Below are 19,810 nucleotides of genomic sequence, written 5' to 3'. Positions count from 1 at the left end.
TCAGTATTCAATTAAGTTATCGTGATATTTAAAGGAAATACAGTGGATGTGTTTATTAATAAATTTAAACTGAATGTAAGGCAGGCAGATCGTTCAATATCAATAACAATGATTTCGGACTAAACTGTTTAGTTTTTAAAATATTATTTTAACACCATTTAAAAAGAAAATTAAATAAGATGCAATTTTTAAAATTTCAGTTGTAATGACTTAAAATAGCATTTATTTAACTCTGTTGAGAGAAACTCGTGTCTGAGGGAGTTAAACTGGTGAATATTTTACTGCAACACATTGAGTCATATTTCCCAGCACTAAATAAAAAGACTTCATTATTTATTTCCAACCAAAAACAAAATCATGTCATTACTCACAACCCATTTTACAGTCAACTGTAACATCTCTGTATGTGCAACACTATAGTAACTGCTGCCACAAATCTGTTGAATAACATTAACTAATCAACATTTGTTAAATAAGTATCTTAGTATATCTTTTCTTAAAAAACCCATCCATAGCTGCGAGTTCTGTCATCTGTCTTTTATCTTCTTAATGAACGAGGGACAACAGCAGATAAGCTGATATTGAGTTTATTGTTTGAAGTCAGACAAACAGTTAACAGTTAAAACCGTAAGTTCCTACATGGTAAAATTAAAGTACAAACGTATGACGGATATTTTAACAAAGCACTTTTATGAGAGTGGAGTCTTTGCAGTTATTTGTTTTTTTGCCGGACTCTCAACATAAAAAAACGATGGAAAATAAGTGATACTCTTAACTTTTCTCAGAGGCCTTGTTCACCTCCATCTCCCACTTCTCCAGAAAATCTTGAAGGTTCAGATTGAAAACGTCGATGCCTTTAGGCGACAGGTGGACGCCGTCAGCCCGGTAAAGGCCCGTGTTTGCGCCGCAACGGATGTTGTCATGGGTCAGCGAAGTGCCACCCAGCTCTAAGATGATGTTCTGGATCCTGCGATTCACTGTGGTTCGGATCAGATCTACTTCGTGGCTGTCGGTTGAGTGGCGCCATACCCTTCGAGGAAGGATGTTGGACCACACGAGAACGCACTGCGGGAAGATACTCCTCATGGAGGTCAGGTCCTTCTTGACAGAGGCGAGCAGGTCGGTGGGGCTGTCAGTACTCAGGTCGTTGCCGCCCAGGTGCATGATGAGGACATCTGGGTTGGGCCAGGTGACCTTCAACTGGTGGAGTTGGGGCAGGAGCTGGGACCATGTCATGCCCTGGGTGCCCTTCCACCAGATGGCCACCTTGCTGGGGTCCATGCCCAGCTGCATACCTACCTCTGGAGACTTGGCTCGAGACTCAGCCCAGTACACCAGCGAATGACCACAAATCCATACATTCCTGGGCTCGCTGCTGATCGGCTTACCTGGGAATTTTAACATAATACATTTGTGAGACACAAAACCTTACAAATCTTTCACACCAGATGATCTTAAACTATCTCTTGCAATCAGACCTTTAAAGCTACAACTCTGCATTAGTCGTTGAGCTGGTTTCACAAAGATCTGTCTGGCTGGTCTGAAGACTTTGGCCCGTACGTTTTATTCTTAGAATTGTCTAAACTGTCTTTAACCTGAACAACACAGCTGGACAAAAATTTAAAAATGGTCATCTAGCCCATCCACTGTGGACAAAATCCAGACGTTCTGGAAGAAGACGGACAGCTGAACGGACCACTGAACTTCGATATCTAGGTGAAATCTGACTGCTGGACTATAGCCAGTCGATCTTTATTAAACCAGCTCCAGATTTTTACAGGTTACCACGACCATATTTACCATTATTTCTGTTGAAAATACAAAATAATCTGTGCCCTCTCAAACTCTTTGTAGCCGTTTTAATCATTAACCTTTGTGCTCCAATTCAACTTTCCATTGTTGTGAAACTGAAGAGAACAATCTTATCTGTTAAAGCTTTCTAGCTCCCTAAATCAATCGTGTCATTAACAGTGATATTTACTGCATACAGAGAGGTAATCGTCAGGTTCTGTTGTTTACTTTGGAGGCAGGGATAACCCAAAAACGTACGAATGTAAAACCAGAAAACAACCTACAGATCAGAGAAAAATGTTTATGGTAATTGTATCTCTGTGAATTTTTAATAACATCTATGCACCTTGTTCAGTTTAATGTAGTGATTTTAGTGACAGATGTGTAACTTGAGGCAATTACACAGTGGTTTTTAAAAAAATCAGAAGAAATCAAAATAATCACCTACCTTCACTGTCAAGACAATATTGCCATTCTGCAATGTACAACTTGTCTGTTTCATTTTAAACCTTTTGAACACTTTAAAATAAAACTGCATTTATAATTAAATACTTAACACAGTAGAGATTTGGATAGCTCTGAACTTTTAGCTGTGTATCTATTAGTCTCCCTAGCTAAATGCTGAGTTCACTGCATGTACAATCCCCATTCATCAATACTGGCTGTGCATGGAAATGTAACATGCAACAAAAGCACTAAAATCATTTTAATCCTGATATATCGAATCTATCAATATCTGAAATTGATCATTTCTATATAAACAAATAATTTTCTTCTAACCTGCCTCATTCCAAGTTTTTTATGGTCTGAGGTGAATTCAGGGTCCAGTATTTTGTTTAGAGAAAGGAAATGGAATTGAATGTCAGATAATGGTTAACTGGATGCATGTTAATGAAATTCTGTTGCACATTTAAGGTAAAAAAGGCTAAAAAGGTATGACTATGAATGTATATTGGGTTGAAAGCAGCCCATTTAATGTGTCCTAAAATTAATATGCCGTTGGTCACTGATTTAGAATGATAATGCAGGTATTAACTGTGAGGCTGGTGGATGAACTAATGGATCAAATGGCCCATTCCTCTGTAAAATGTTTTTTTTTTCTTAGGTCATTTGGGACAATTAATGTCTTCCATTTCTGTTCCCAGACTCCATACTGGACCTCGTCATCTCCAAACCCAACCTGATGTAAACTGGAGTCTGGTTGTCCGTCCTGTTAACAATCACAGAACGTGGAAGTTACCTGGGCAGCAAATTGAAAAGCAAAGATGACACTCACTGTGGGACAGAAATCACGGTAGATTTAAATGCGCAAAAATGAGAGGAGTGAGTTGGCCTACTGTCGTTTGGGTGATGGAGCCGCAAGAGTGTTTAAACACAGACAGAAACATGACAGTGTTCTAATTCAAAGACTAAACAAAAGCAAAAACTGAACTGAAACTGTCCGAGTAAATTGTTTTTCTGAGCTCTTGTACAACCAGTTACATACACCGAATTTTATGTTTACAAATATCCAGACTGTGGCTACTAATGGAAACACCTTGCTAAGAACCTCTGATATCTACCTGCAGTTCAGTAGTGACTGAATCCTCGACTCACATTCAGGTCTAATCTAAGTCCCAGTTTTGGTGATTCGACTTGAAATTTTAACATCATTAATAAAATGGTGAAAAGCTCGTACTTGACGGTCAACCTCAAAACAATTCTAAGCTAACGTGTTTCACAGACTAAAACGAAAGGCTAGTTTACACCCACTATTGTGAGGGGCCCATTCACCGGTATTTAATTTGCCAAGCGATGATAATTACATAGTGGACTTATTAAAAAGAATGATAGATTTCGCCAACATGACCACTCAAAAATTACAGTTAAGAATAACCACCGTGACATTTAGAGGTGGGTCATATTGATTGATGTTAGGTATAGAGTTGACCACTTACCGTATTGATGACAGATTACCAATAAATTGCGTCTGAAATCCCTAAAGCTAACGATATCCAGCTGACCCCTAATGACGTTAATTATCTACATTAGCTTCCTGAGCTAACGTAGACGGTTTCACAGACTGAAAGGAAAAGGGAGCTCATGACAAAGAATTCTTACGTTCCCAATTCACAGTTATTGAGTTAATGAATTTAAAATGCTGATGTAATATACTTATTAGCCAAAGCTTATCAAAAAGTAAACAAATTTAGCTTGGACAAGATGTGACTTAACATTATTCAAAATATTTTTTAGGAATAATCAGCATTAAGAAGTGACATTCGGATTCTCTTTAATGCTTACAGGTACAGAGTTGGCCATAATGTTAACAACAGACCATCAGTAAGTTGCATGTAACACTGTTAATACTAAGGATAAATGACTGTCAGCCTCTACCCCTATAGTAAAAGCTCTCTATGTTAGCTTCCTGGGCTAACATTAGTTTCACAGACTAATAAGACAAGCTAGTTCAGCTATGGTAAATCATCTTCAGCATTCAAGCATTAATGGTTTTGCCTTCAGCTTAGAAATGAACTCGATGATGCAGGAATGTCCTTGGACACGTCAACCTTACCTCTCTGACTCAGCCGTGACCTTTGTCACTGACCATGAATTCGATGACTCTAACATGGCCTTGTGTTAATCGGCTTGATGTGAACTCGGAGTCAAACAAAGGAGAACCGAAACTCGACTTGGACTTGAGGTTTGGTAACTTGACTACAACACTGTTTACAAATGTCACATACAGAACAATGAAGTAAAAACATACCCTTATCTGCTGGTGAAACATGTAATTGTGCCAATTTAAGGGTTAGCTAGTGTGTAGAAGAGTAGTTAGTGGTTCAAACTAATATCTACACTATGGGACATGTTGCTGCATCAGGAGCTGAGAGGAATTTACAGCTTTGCAAATATAGCCTTCTTATTTTGTGTTGATTTGCTCACATATGGAGGTCTGCCAAAGAAATATGAAGTTTAATCTCTTAAATTGTCAAATCACTAGCGTAATTAATTTCTGACCATCAGTGACATCATAATTTAGCAGTACTATATCTTCCGTTGTTTTGTTAAATCGGGTTATTACCTAGCTGATAAACTGGGTGGTTCTGATCCAAATAAATAAATAAAACATGTTGAAACTTCTGTCACTGGAAATGAATGGTGAAAGCTTAATGTTACACTACAATTACAAATAGTCCTCTGGATCTTCAGATAAAACGTGACTTTTCTGGATATCCGGAAACTCACTTTTCTCAGTTTGACATAAACACAATTGAGCAAACTTGACTTACCCTGATCAGCTTTACTAGGACCTGTCTCAAAGACTTACCAAAGGAATGGAAATATTCTTTAATGTGCAACACAAAATTCTGTAGACAAAAAAAAAAAAAGAAACATTTGGAGAATTTGACTTACTAGCCAAAAATAAAACTACATTAACTTCGTAAGATCGTAAGGTAGGCTGTTCTAACAGCTTCATTCCAGGACAAGGCCTTGATGTAGAGAGGCTCAGTAAACTACTTTCATGAACATGACTTATATATCTGTTTAGCAGATGGACCAGAGTTATGGATAAAATATCTTTAAAAGATGACTGTTTTTTGTCACTTCAAGATGAATGTTACAGCTGCATGAAATTCTTAGAAAACTGAAATTACATGATTTAGTCACTCCTACAATTCACATGTAGAAATGGACAAAAACCTGTATACCCTCTGAATTAAATGTATGGGTATGTTAGTCTTGAAATGGCCCTTACATTCTTAACACCTGGGCCACACCTCTTACCTCACCTGTGTGTGACGTCTACCTCATTGAAACTACTGCCCATCACTTAATGCTCTGATACGTTATTAGCATCATATAATTATAGCCCAGGTAGCGTATATGTAGCCCCCACTTTCTCCTTCAATAACAGCTAAAATAGTTAAAAAAAATAATATTATAAGTAGAAGTGTCGGTTTTATATAATGTTGCTGATCTGATGTCAATATGACATCAACAAATATATTCCCTGTCTATTTTTGCTGGGAACCACAAATAAATGCAAAGATAGGCGAGATGATGAAACTCTAGATGATGTGGCCCTGCAAGGCTCAAGCCGTCCCTCAGACTCAGGTCTCACGTAGATTGTGTGGCTGCTGTCACTTGTTAACACGAGCGCCAAAATGAAAACCAAGACGTTGACAACTGTCAGACACAGGTGAGATAAACAGCGTGGTCTGGGCCCAACTATAAAACTATTTAGGCCACGTCTTTAAAAGCTATCTGAACCTAAAGGCCTACTGAGTCCTGGACCAGATGTGTTCCTGGTGCAGTCAGCCTCAGGCTGAACAAAACATGATGTACATGATCTCTTAAGTATTGTTTGAGAGGATTTCATGTCTGTTTTTGTAGCAGACAATGTCAGCTACATGACTAGTCGACATGAGGGAGCTGCTAGCCAACTTCAAGTAGGAATAAGTAGTAATATGACAGTACTATGTACTTAGTGCTACCTCTTAGTACTACAAATAGTAGTACAGACTGATCCGTTAGTGGGGTTCGTCCTTTATCTTGGTCTTCCTCCTACAATGTTGATCCTGGTTGCTGAAGGTGAGTTCTAGGTTTATGTGAACAGCAGCATGTAGCAGATTTGATATCTCTGTCTTTACAATGTTTAACCATCAGTTTCATTTAAAACTAGCTGTACTGTGTATACACTCAGTGGTCACTGTTTAAATACAACTTCTTAGTATCAGTACTGACCGGATGGACTGCTTGAGAAAATCCTATCACATCCTTCTCTAGTCAAAATCAAAGTATCCACCGGACCATAGCTGTAGAGTGAAAAGAGCTCCCTTGTTCATTAGAGATGCCACGGCGTCTTCTCAAAGAGGATGAAATCATTACTTACTCTACTGTATAAAGTGACAATTTCCTATGTGTTAATGATCATGCACCACTGTGGCTTCATCATCGTTTTTCACTGACACAGATTTGTCTTCTATGCATTGCTGTTGTGAGACTGAATGTCTTCACGTTCAACTTTGACACCTCCTATTTAACACCAACTGTCCCACTGCATGTTGTGTTAAAGCGCACATCTGAGGCTCACTATTTGGTTGAGAAGATGTAACTCAATGACCACTGAGTGTAACTGTATTTAAGCTGGAAACAGCATACCCAACCCAGAAAAACTACCTCACTTGAAAATATCACTGTAACTACATGTCTAGCTAACTACCAGGGCTGGATATCACACTTCAATCATTTTTTGGAACTGACCAAAATGTGTCTGTGGTATCAAGAACTGAAAACTGTCAGGTACTTGGTATCAAATACTTAAGTTAAAATCATACAAAGGATGAAAAAAAATTAATTTAGTGTATCAGAACTGAAACTTGGGTTTTGTATCAGCTCTACTATTAAAATTTTCAAACAAAACCTTACTACAAACATATCTATCTAAACATCTCAAAATCTCATCTGACTACATTGTGCTTTTTGGACTCAAATGAGTTTCTTTAAAGCTAGATACCAATGAAGTCATAAAGTGAAGAGGAAAAAGATGTTACTTTGTGAAGTTGGGATTGTAGTTGGCTTCTTTTCTTGATCGCTGGGACAAACCAATAGGCTCGGCTAAGGTGTGCAGTGGATGGACGAACTGACCTCTGTAGCAGAAGAACGCCTGATCTTTGTATCACTGCAAAGCTTAAGCTTAAAGACGGCTTTTCGACTCCGTGTCAAGGTGTAGCTGTATCTATGTGCGGAAGCTTGATTAATACGCCGGAAGATCCACCGTAGGCGACTGCAACTCCATAATAATGCAAACATGTTGGTGCTGCTAGATAAACGTACACTAGCAAAGCCAAATCGAGGACAAACCTTGCTGGGATCATCAATCTCTATCACGAAATCTAAAAAGACACACCTTGATAAAGTGCAAGAAATCCGTGGAGTTTTAACAACTGAGTGAAATCCTTTGCTGAATTCTAAATCCATTCCTACCTTGCTGGAATCGATCAGATTGCAAGACGGTATCAACAGAGAAGCATAGATCTAGCTTCGTACTAGACTGATCTCTATCACAGGGCCTAACTGGGCTAATCAGGCCTTGCTAATTATACGTTTCCTGCAGTTAGATCTAGACGAAACTTAGCGATATTGCCATCATGTTATCCTTAACATTTCTACCATGTCCATATGTGGCTAATCAAGTATCTCTGGGCTTCTCGTTAAGGCCTGGATAACTCTGGGAGAAAGAAATCTATTTTATCCAGCTCAAAGTTCCTGTCTAGGTAAAGAAAAAAGAAAACAATGTGTTTATCTTTTGTCTTTAACCCTAAAAGTAATATAAATGGCATGCAGCTTTAAAATGTTAATTTGAACATTTACATCTTTGAAACACACCGAGAACATAACTTTACTTGATGATAAATGTGCAAATTTCTGCACATTTCTTTAATTCAAAGATGGCTAGTTAAGTTTAATATGTAATTCAACAAGTTTTGATACCTGGGGAGATCAGTGTGCCATCCTTGTTCCTCTCTCCTTGTTTCTTGCGGGCTATCATCTCCTGGTACTGCTGCTCCCTCTTTTCCATAATCCTCTGGTTATACAAATCCAGCTGCAACATGAACACAAATACCTTGTCAATGCTTCAAGCCAAGCAGCTGAAACATGGAGGTCTTCTATCATTTCTAAGGTTTCTACTTTATTAAGTGCACCTATGTCTAGATATCCCAATGAATACTTGCAGGTAAGAGAATGTATCCATTTGCATTACTGACAGCAGACAAATTCATTCTCAAACGGATGCTCTGAAGACAAGGGGAATTAAAAATTCATCTCATAAGAACTGAAATTCTGATGCGCACAAGGAGGTTGCGCCAAAAAAACACACCCTTGTCATCAGTGCAACAAATCAGTCTTTAATCCTTCCACTGAGTTCTTTACTTTTTATTCTTGACTGCATCTACAAGTACTCGTTTACTTTTACTTTACTCAAGTCAAGGTCTGAGTACACTAGTACCACTACTGATCGTACCTTCTCTTTCTGCTTTGCCTTGATATCGTCGTCCGTCTCTGTTGAGGTCTGGAGACTGGAGACTGACGGAGACTCTGTGGGTAAACTGAACTGGACTGATTTGACTGGTTTGGCTGGTGGCTGCACAGCCAGAGACTTAACTGTCTCTATAACCTTCAGGCATCTGGCCACAGTTGTAGAGATGGCTGATTGGTCATTGCTTGGAGTACTCAGTGTTGCCGGTGTTGATGATAGTGGCGTCAGTATTACCGTGGCAGTGGTTGAAGGCTGCAAAGGACTGGAGGAGTCAGGGAATGGAGCTGTAGGAGGTTGGCCAAGGAAAGGTAAAGCTGCTTGACCGATGGGTGGAGTGAAAGGTTGACCAGGAGGGCGCCGGGGTGGAGGTCCAGGGGGAGGTCCTGGAGGAGGCTGTCCCAGGCGCCGGGGAGGAGGTCCAGGAGGAGGACCAGGAGGAAATCCAAATCTTTGTGGTTGACCAGCTGTTGGAGACCCCATAGTGGGGCTGATGGAGCACTCTTCTGGGGGAACCTGGGTGGGGACTCCCAGTGACCAACTGGTTGGAATAGGTGGATGTTGGTATTGAGCAGGTGGGGGGCCAGGAGGTGGTTTTGGAGAAGTGGTGGAACAGGTACTCCCCATTGTCTTAGTAAAACTCTGCAGCTGTTGCGCCTTTTTTAGCACCTCCAACTCCTGCTGGTCCAAGAACCCTTCATACTCCAAGACAGGTTTATGTCTGGTGAGCGGCTCCAAACTGGAGGACCTGACAGGGGAGGGGGAGTGGATGTGTTCAGATTCAACTGAACCTGTTCTACTTGTTCGTAGGTCTTCTCTTGGGGATGACAAAGTGTCTCTTTCTATGGATGAGGACTTTGGGCTGTAGATTTTCTCCTGGGCTCGACTTGCCAGTTTGGACACATCTCCTGTACTCAGCTTCAGGCCAATCGTACGGAGTAGACTCTGGATCTTGTCGTAGGGTTCTGTCACACTCTTTGGTTCCTCACTTGTTCTCTCTACTGAGGACCGTTTAGGGCTCAGTTGTTTCTTTTCCCCTTCTAGAGCTCGACTGCTGCTGGGTTGCTCTTGAGTCAATCCCACAATCCGAGAGAATCCCACGCCATCTTGAAGTGCCCGCTCATGAGGGAGTAAGTCATCGTTAACATGAACCGGTTCTGATTTCTTTTCAGCACCCACCTTTTTATTGAGCATGTCAAGAAAACGGTCCAGGGGTGGTTTCTCAGCAGGAGGCGACTGACGTGGTGTTGTGTTCTTCAGTTTGGGAGAAGGGCTTCTAGGAGGTGGTTCTGTGGGAGAAGGAGGTCTGAAAGGTGGTTGGGAGGATGAACCGGCGCCAGTATGCGTCAACGAAGGTTGGGTGGAGGCAGCTGATTGTGAAGAAGACGAGGGACCATGAGGTTCTGGAGACTGGCTCCGTTTTACAGGACGATACGGATCATCATAAGGTCGGTCTGCATACGCTGGGTCATAGTAACGATCGTCATAGGGTTCATCATAAACGTCGTAGCGATCAGTGTAACGGTGGCTGGTGGACGGAGGGCCAGCATAGGGAGGTTCACCATAGAGACGACTTTCATAAGGCCGGTCAGCATAAGGACGGTCACCATAAGGGCGATCAGCGTAGGGACGGCTGGCGTACGGACCACCGTAGCAGTCACCGTACCGCCGATCTTGGTAAGGACTGTATGGCCGGTCATAATAAGGATCATCGTAGGGTTGAGGAGGACGTTGGTGGTATTCAGGTCCCTCGGGCCGTTTCTTCAGGATGGACCGGACTGGTTTGTACTCAGTGAGCGGCACAGCGATCCTGCCATGGTCGTAGTCTATGCAGGTCCTTTGTCCAGGGTCCAGTCCTCTGGGATCTATATCCACCAGTGACTTTTTGTAGGCAATCATCTCATTCAGCTCCTCCAGCTCCCGCTTCTTCCTCGCCAGCTCGTCATCCACGACTCCGCCACGTCTGGGAGGAGGGCTCAGGTCCCTCCTCCTCTTGTGACCGTCTTCACGGTCTCTGCTGATTTTGCTCCTCTTCTTTCCAGGCCTGTCTTTGCTCCTTTCCCTGCTCCTGCTGCGGCTCCTGCTGGAGGTCTTGCTTCGGCTTCGGCTCCTGCTCTTACTACGACTCTTAGTGCGACTTCTGGTGCGCCTGTGTGACCTCTCTCGGCTTTGCTTGAACCTGCTGGTTTTACGGTCACGGTCAATGCTGGAGCTGCGTCTCCTTTTAATGATGCGTCCAAACTGGTCTCTAGGTGGACTCTTGCTCCTACTTTTACTCCTACTCCTACCCTTACTCCGACTCCTGCTCCGACTTCTGCTCCTGCTGCGGCCATATCTTCGCCGAGTGGTGCTGTAATCCCGTCTGCCGATACCGGTCTTGCTGTCCTGAGCTCTAAGATTTTTCACCACCACCTTCAGCTTGTCTGTCTCTGGTTTTTCCTTCCTGAAATGTCAAAGTAAGTAAGAGAAGTTACAGACAGGTTCTACTTTTTGGGATCATTATTACATAGTTTGTTTCTACATATCTTGTGTATGTGTGAATGAGAAATGGGTCATTTAGTCAAAGCATATTAGGTAAACATGTAAACATCTTTTCTGCTGTCCTGAGTGTAATAAATAACAAATCAATAAAACCATAACTCACTCTGTGTCTTCTGAAGCTTTGGTCAGCTTGATGGTCATCTACCAAAGAAGACAAACACATATTAATTAGAAAAACAGTTTGCAGTAGCATTTGTTAAAAGAAGACATCTGGTTAATTAACTAACATAGTAAAACTGAAAGCAAAGTACAGCTTTGAATTTCTGAAATTACACGGAAGTTGCATAAATGTAGTGAAAATATTTTTACACAGGCTAAAAAAAATAAAACCACAGCTTTTATTTTGTTAAAAGCATAAGAGTCTTCAGTCTTTGTCAAGTGTGAAATCAGTCACTTTACTCATGTTAAGTCCAGAAAGAGTTTCATCTCTTCTTATTCGTATCTGTATAAACGTACAAACTATCCTCCTTACCTTTCCTTTGTTTGCTCCGACACCGACAAGTTTCCGAACAGGGAGGAAAACGCTCTCGGTGTAACGTTTTATCCTGATGGCCTGGTTCCCCCCCTCCGCCGTTTCATGCTTGGAGAAACAATAAACAAACAATAATATGACATTAAGCACTGACATTAAAGTATGTAATGAAAATGCAGAACTTTGAAGGCTGCGACAAAGATGAGAGTATAAGAAAATCCTCAAATGACCTTGTTCTGACTCAGCTCCAGTAGTTCTCTTGTATAAAACCTGAATGCTTGAACCAAACGCCTTTCTTGTCCTGAGGTGACCTAACTCTCAACCCTGAGCCTCATCTCCTAAAACCTCATCTCTCAAACTAAATCGGATGAAGAGGAGCACTCACCGGGACGACGCTGAACTCGACCTTCTCGTTCAGCTCCAGTTTCTTCTTCTCGATCACCTCCGACATGTTGAAGAAGAGCTGGGGGTTCTGGGTGCACTTGATGAGTCCAGAGTCCTCCATGAACTCAATCACGATGCCCTGGTGAAAAACACACATCAGATTATTTCTACGGCCGCTCAGTAAACCCAACACGAGTCAAATATCAACGACACGAGCGGACGGTTGTTTTAAAGTCTCACATGTCGACGTTGTTCGGTCGACTCTTCGAAGGAGTCGGGGAGAATTTCCACGTAGGTCGCTCGTTCCTCTTTGGTCTCCCGATGAGTGGCGATGTTGAAACGCACCTGAACACATCAGACGGAAATTTAACATTAAGAACCAAAGAAACAAGCTGCCGGTCATTTCAGTGCAGTGATTTAAATACAGGAGCATGTGTCTGTAAGCAACTCCACTGCTAATATGACATCCAGTGCATCACGACTGTTTACTGTTGTTGATGCAGTTAACACACTTCATTTAATTACCAAGTAAAACTGTGAAGGAATATTCAGAGTTTCTGCAGGTTCACCTGGTTTTAAGAGTTGAGACATTTAATATCAGAGATTTTGATTTTAAACCAGTTTCATGTTAAAAATGAAGGTATGAAAGACGTTAATGAACAGGTACAACATCTTCTTCTGTTCATCATACAGACAAACGACTTCACGGGAGGGACTCACCTTGTCTCCGTCCAGCATGGTGGCGGCGGTCAGCAGGTCTCTGCGAGCGAAGGAGAGTTGTTTCTGTTGCCCGTCAATGGTCATCACCAGTCGGCCCATCTCTGGGTCTGGTTTGGCTTCAGCTTCAGCCGTCCGCTCCTTCTTCACCTCTGCCTCATCCTCCTTCTCCTTTTTCACCTTCATCTTCAGCCCCTCTCCTCCCACTCCGTCAGGTTTACCTGCCGCCTCTTCGTTCTCGTTTTCGTCCATTTTCTCCACTTTTACTTTTGCCTGCAAAAAAGGAAAACGTTTATTTAGTTTACGTTTCTGAATCCAGACTCTCTCCGGGGTTTTCGGAGCTGAGGCAGATTGTTTTTCGTCACCTGTGCGAACAGCGCTTCGTTCTCCACCGGCTCCTTCTTGATCTCCTTACGAGGATTTTTGGAGATGGCTCTGAGGACGGTGCCTTCAAATCGCTCTTTGCTGATGTCGTCCATCGTGTCGGGGTCTCTCGTCTTGAAGCCGAGGGGAGTCCACTGCAGAGAGACAGGAGGAAGAAAATCAAACTGGTTTCATTTGATTCTTTATGATTTTAAAAGTTAATGAGCAAAATGTAAAAAAACTGCAGGTGAGACTTTAAGACTCACTTTGTCTTTAGCAGCTGCCAGCGCCGCCGCCACCTCCTCCTTCTTCTTCCTCTCCACCTCTTTCTCTCGCTCCTCCTCCTCCTCCTCCATCCTCTTCCTCTCCTCCTCCTCCTGTTTCCTCCTCTCCTCCTCCTCCCGCTTCTTCTTCTTCTCCTCCTCCTCCCGTTTCTTTTGCTCCTCCAGGATTTTGTCCTCGATCCTCTTCGTCCTCCTCAGCCTGATTGCCCTCTTCTCAGACTTCACCTGCGGAGACAGAGGAGAGACGACGGCGTCAGGACGTGAGGCTCGTTCACTTCCTGTCCTCAGGTTCAGGTGTGGCTCCGTCTCCGTCAGACTCACGATGCCCGTCGTGAACTCCACCTCCTTGTGGATGTCGTTGGCGTTGAACTCGGTGTCGCTGAAGTTCTCGCAGATGTCGAAGTGAAGCTCGCCGTGCTCCTCCGAGTTGACGATGCCTTCCTCAGCCCCCAGGTACGTGATGATGCCCTGAAACACAGACACACCTGAACAGCTGGAGGCAGGTGAACTACACAGAACTTGTTCTTCATGAGATTCACTGACACTGCAGCTGCTGGAGACTCGTTAACGAGCCGTTACCGAGGTGACAGCTGACCAGTCTTACCAGCTCTCTCTTCTCTTTGGTGTAGCTGAAGGTGAAGGGGATTTTGGGTTTGATGTTGGCCGCCCTCCTCTTCCTCGTCACCATGTCGACCAGCAGGTTGATCAACACGTGGTCATTCTTAAGCAGCGTCACGCCACAGTCCCGGTGGTCGAAGGTCACGTTGGTCCTGACGGGGCCGATGTTGGCGTGGATCTGACCCGGGTAACCTGGCAGGGTGGGCTGAACACAGAGCGGGCGGAGTCAGGAGAGGAGGCAGCGACACAGACGCCACGATTATAAACCAGTTTCTATTCTACGATCATGTTACTCAGATTTTAGCTCGTTACAGTTTTAAAATACTTTTCATTTTCCTTTAAGGCTTCTGTCCGTTTGGCACCTTCTTGTATCTCAGACCTGCTCTGACCATGTGACCAGACGGCGCCGAGATCCTCGATCACAACTGTCGGTCCCTGGGAGCCAGAGGTGCCTGCGCTCCAGTTTAAAACCTCACAGCTTCTCATTCTTGATTTAAAAGCTTTTATCTTTGGTTTCCATTAGTTTTATTTTCTGTCTGTTTTATTGATCTCATTATTGATCTCATCGTTTTTAATTAACACGTTGCCTCTTTGTGTCTTTTATTGTTTTGTTTTTCTGTTTGTAACTAATTATTATTATTATTCCTACGCACAAGCGCACCTGTATTACGCCGGTCAGCTGATGCCACCATGAAACACCTACAGGTTGATACACCTGTGTCTGACTGTGAGTCCTGTCATTCTTTAGTGATGAAACTGAGTTAATGATCGGAGACGTGTTGACTTTTATTTATTAGACTAATCAAACTGGATGGATGGATAGATAGACAGATAGATAGATGATAGATAGATGATAGATAGATGATAGATAGATGATTGATAGATAGATAGATTGATAGATGATAGATTGATAGATGATAGATAGATAGATAGATAGATAGATAGATAGATAGATAGATAGATAGATGATAGATAGATAGAAAGATAGATAGATTGATAGATAGATGATAGATAGATAGAAAGATAGATAGATTGATAGATGATAGATTGATAGATAGATAGATGATTGATAGATAGATAGATAGATGATAGATAGAAAGATAGATATATTGATAGATGATAGATTGATAGATAGATAGATAGATAGATGATAGATAGAAAGATAGATAGATTGATAGATGATAGATTGATAGATTGATAGATGATAGATAGATAGATTGATAGATGATAGATAGATAGATAGATAGATAGATAGATAGATAGATAGATAGATGATAGATTGATAGATAGATAGATAGATTGATAGATGATAGATAGATAGATAGATAGATGATAGATAGATAGTTAGATAGATTGATAGATGATAGATAGATAGATAGATAGATAGATAGATAGATAGATAGATAGATAGATAGATAATAGATAGATAGATAGATAGATAGATAGATCGATCAGTATCAGCTGCAGAAGCATGATCAGGGATCTCCAACTAACCAGCTGCTTCTAGAACTCCAGGATCTGTTGGTTGAATCATTATATAGAAACAGGTTTCTACACACAGGTAAGTCAGGTGGACAGGTGAGTCCAGGTAAACGACCTGAAACCTCGTCCCGGTCGACTCTCTCACCGTGGGCTCGATGATGGGCTGACTGACGATGCCCTCGTACAGCTCCGTGTCCAGCTTCATGTTGGGCGCCAGGTCCAGCTTCACGTTGGCCTTCCCTCTGAGCGACCTGGACGAGTCTCCGTCGCTGTCCCCGTTGGCGTTCTCGCCCTCGGACTCCGCCTCCTCTGAGGAGGCGACGGTGGCGGTGCAGAGCGTCAGGAGGAGCGGCTCCTTCACCCGCCGGATCCGGATCGCCCGATTCCCCGTTTTCAGCTGATGGAAAACAAACAGATTTAACGTCTCTGAATAAACTCTTATCTTCCGTCTCAGTTTGAGGTAAAGACTGAACAGCGGCGTCCTCACCGTGATGACGGTGAACTCCACCTCCTCGTTGACGTCCTCGGCCGTGAACTCGACATCACTGAAGTTTTCTTTGATGTCGAAGGGAAGCTCGCCGTGTTCGTCCGACTTGATGACGCCCTCGTTTTCTTTGAGGCTGATGATAACGCCCTGACAGAAAGAGTCCAGAGTTAAACCTCTGAGGTCAAAGGGCATCTTCTCCATTTCTCCATCATCTCTTATATTTCATATAAATAACACTAATAACAATAATAATAATAATAATAATAATAAAGTGATTATATCTCAACTTTCAGATCAACCTCAGCTCGTTCTATAACGAGGCTCGTCACTGAGCAACAGATCATTCTAGTTTTTGAAATTCTCTAGTGAAAACGAACCTTTACTGATGTGGATGAATTGAAATGTGTTCAGTCTGTAGGTTCATAAAAACAGAGCAACATGTGAGTAAAATAGATGAACGGAGAATAAATGCAGTGATGTTGCTAGGTCCGCGTCCTGCGTCCCTGACGCATTAAAATCTGAAAGGACGCAGTAAACTCACTGTCCATGCGTCTCAGGGACCAACTCATTCTTCCCATGAAAAACGAAACATTGTGAACAACAACTCGTGTTTAAAATCACAGTAACTAGCAAAAGACCAGGTAAGCGCTGTTTCAACCCTCTGCGCATCTCCTCCGCGCAGACGTGATCCCCCGTGTACAGTATCGCGACATGCTAGTTTAGCCACTACCACAACAATTAGCCAGTCACCGCGGATTTCATTTCAACAATTAAAGATACGAACTTCATAGTAGTAAATAAACTCATGTTTCCACTGCTCCATGCTGTGTTCACTCATGTCGACAATGTCTTAACGTCTAGGGGACGTGCTGTAATGAAATAAATAAAACATACTCCGGTGGCGGTGATGAAAAATACTTTAACAGACTTTCCACTGTGTTAGTTTCATTTGTGTGCTAAAAGTTTCACAGTGATTGACTCAGTTCATTTGATTTAGTTGATTTTCAGACAAGAAGATTTTGGTCTTATTTTGGTGACAATTTGTTGACTCTGTCATGGTGATGAGAATGTTTTGTTTATGTGTTAAAATCAGCACTTTTATTGATAATTTATTTTGGTACTACAGGCACCATTTTGGTTTCATTTGAAGAATATAAGAAATAAAAAATTTTATTTGGGACCCATTGAATTTCCCAGGGACCCACTCAAATCACCACCTGTGGGTCCCGGGGACTCACTACATTGAAAACCTATCAACATCACTGTAAATGTGATAAAATGTGAGTGGTAGTTGGTTTAGGGTTGAGTGGTAGTTGTCGTCTGTCGCTCTACTTTCACCAGAGTTTAGAGGCGGAGTCACGTACGACCTCACAGGAAAATGTAAAGGAAAGTGGAGTCGACAGATTCTGACAGTTAAATCATATTTCTACTAATATGTATGGACAGAAACATCCGTCGACCTCAGAGGGTCAAAGACACACACAGATAATAAATCAGCTTCACTGGAGCCAAACGCTCTGAACGTGTCTGAATCTCTCAGGTTTCATGTCGAGTGTCGAGTGTGTATCCTGAGGGCCCGACCTTCTGCCTGGCCTCCTTGGTGTGGCTGAAGGTCGCTGGGATTTTGGGTTTGATGTTGGTGGCTCGTCTCTTCTCGGTCACGATGTCGGTCAGCAGGTTGATGAGCACCTGGTCGTTCTTCAGGAGCGTCACCGTGCTGTCCTTCCTGTCGAACGTCAGGTTGGTCCTCAGGGGCCCGATGTTCACGTGGACCTGACCGGGGTACTGACGCTCGCCGGGCTGCAGACCGACGAAACCAGCAGAGTCAGCGACAGGAAACAGGAAACAGGAAACAGGAAGCGGGATGCGGTCCAGGAGATGAAGTCTTAAGGTTCAGACTCACCTGAGGCTCCGTGATTGGCTGACTGACCACGGCCTCGTAGATCTCCGTGTCCACGTTCTCTGTTCCGCCTGGAGCCACTTTCACATCCGTCGCTATCAGACTGTTCTGCTTCAGAACACAAACAACAACCACCTCATTAAAATCTGCATCAACAAGAACAAAAACTGACACAGGTTCAATATTAAAGTTTCCTGGAAGAGAAAAGATCAAAATGAGAAACTTTAACTATTGACTTTTAATTTAAAGCCTGATGGAAATCACCTGAACGACAGGAAAAAAACCTTGATAATGAGATTAATATAAACACGACGTCAGAAAACAGACAGCGTCTAAAATCCTGAACAACACAAGGACGTAAAAGAGGGAAGAAGATGAACGACACGACGCCGGAGTCGAGCGTCTGGAGAGGAAATACCACAAAAATAAAAATCTACAATTTAAATTCATCAACATCTTCAAAATGTTGGATGTGAAAAAACAAAACAGTTCAGCTCTTTATTTATTTTCCCTCGGGCTGTAAATCATTCCTGAAGAAAATAATTCAAAAATCATTTTGACTTTTTTAACTTTTAAATGTTTAAAAAGTTAAAATATAAAAATATAGTTTCATTTACTGAAAATATTAAAACCAACATGATGTTTGAAGAAAAGCGAGTCAGGGCTCGTCTACCTGCAGGAAGCTGAACCCAGGCCTCTCCTCACCTTCTCTTTGCAGGCGGTGAAGTGAACTCTGACCCCGGGCGTCATGGCTTTGGGATTTCCAAAGAAGGCGTCGAAGCTGAAGGTGAACTTCTCCAGGTCTTCTCTCTCGATGTAGCCGAACGTCGGCTGAGGACCAGAGACAGAGGAAAACTGATCACTGACAGAACCAGAACCAGAACCCGAACCTGGACTGATCACAGAGGAAGGGTCAGTCCAGAACGTTTTTTTTACGGTCAGAGAGTATGAAGTCTTAAGGTTCAGACTCACCTGAGGCTCCGTGATTGGCTGACTGACCACGGCCTCGTAGATCTCCGTGTCCACGTTCTCTGTTCGCCCTGGAGCCACTTTCACATCCGTCGCTATCAGACTGTTCTGCTTCAGAACACAAACAACAACCACCTCATTAAAATCTGCATCAACAAGAACAAAAACTGACACAGTTCAATATTAAAGTTTCCTGGAAGAGAAAAGATCAAAATGAGAAACTTTAACTATTGACTTTTAATTTAAAGCCTGATGGAAATCACCTGAACGACAGGAAAAAAACCTTGATAATGAGATTAATATAAACACGACGTCAAAAACAGACAGCGTCTAAAACCTGAACAACACAAGGACGTAAAAGAGGGAAGAAGATGAACGACACGACGCCGGAGTCGAGCGTCTGGAGAGAAATACCACAAAAATAAAAATCTACAATTTAAATTCATCAACATCTTCAAAATGTTGGATGTGAAAAAACAAAACAGTTCACTCTTTATTTATTTTCCCTCGGGCTGTAAATCATTCCTGAAGAAAATAATTCAAAAATCATTTTGACTTTTTTAACTTTTAAATTTTTAAAAGTTAAAATATAAAAATATAGTTTCATTTACTGAAAATATTAAAACCAACATGATGTTTGAAGAAAAGCGAGTCAGGGCTCGTCTACCTGCAGGAAGCTGAAACCCAGGCTCTCCTCACCTTCTCTTTGCAGGCGGTGAAGTGAACTCTGACCCCGGGCTCATGGCTTTGGGATTTCAAAGAAGGCGTCGAAGCTGAAGGT

At 42.3% G+C, this 19,810-nt stretch overlaps 1 protein-coding gene across 1 annotated transcript; it reads right to left on the bottom strand.

Moving 5' to 3' along the window:
• Positions 1 to 581: 581 nt before the first annotated feature.
• On the bottom strand, positions 582 to 13,405 carry LOC111224218 (protein SCAF8-like). Its single transcript, XM_022748638.1, has 10 exons — positions 13,292 to 13,405; positions 13,148 to 13,199; positions 12,930 to 13,078; positions 12,450 to 12,554; positions 12,211 to 12,348; positions 11,826 to 11,933; positions 11,457 to 11,494; positions 8,801 to 11,255; positions 8,269 to 8,380; positions 582 to 1,388 (listed from the first exon to the last, which is right to left on the bottom strand). Exons 1-10 carry the CDS (start codon positions 13,403 to 13,405, stop codon positions 772 to 774), a joined length of 3,888 nt encoding a protein of 1,295 aa, XP_022604359.1. The 3' UTR covers positions 582 to 771.
• Between the last annotated feature and the right edge of the window lie 6,405 nt (positions 13,406 to 19,810).

Source organism: Seriola dumerili, unplaced genomic scaffold, assembly GCF_002260705.1.
Source record: "Seriola dumerili isolate Sdu_G_001 unplaced genomic scaffold, Sdu_1.0 BDQW01000127.1, whole genome shotgun sequence".
Taxonomy (NCBI): Eukaryota; Metazoa; Chordata; class Actinopteri; order Carangiformes; family Carangidae; genus Seriola; species Seriola dumerili.
The sequence above is the reverse complement of the archived record's forward strand: the minus strand, read 5'-3'. Positions and strand labels throughout refer to the sequence as shown.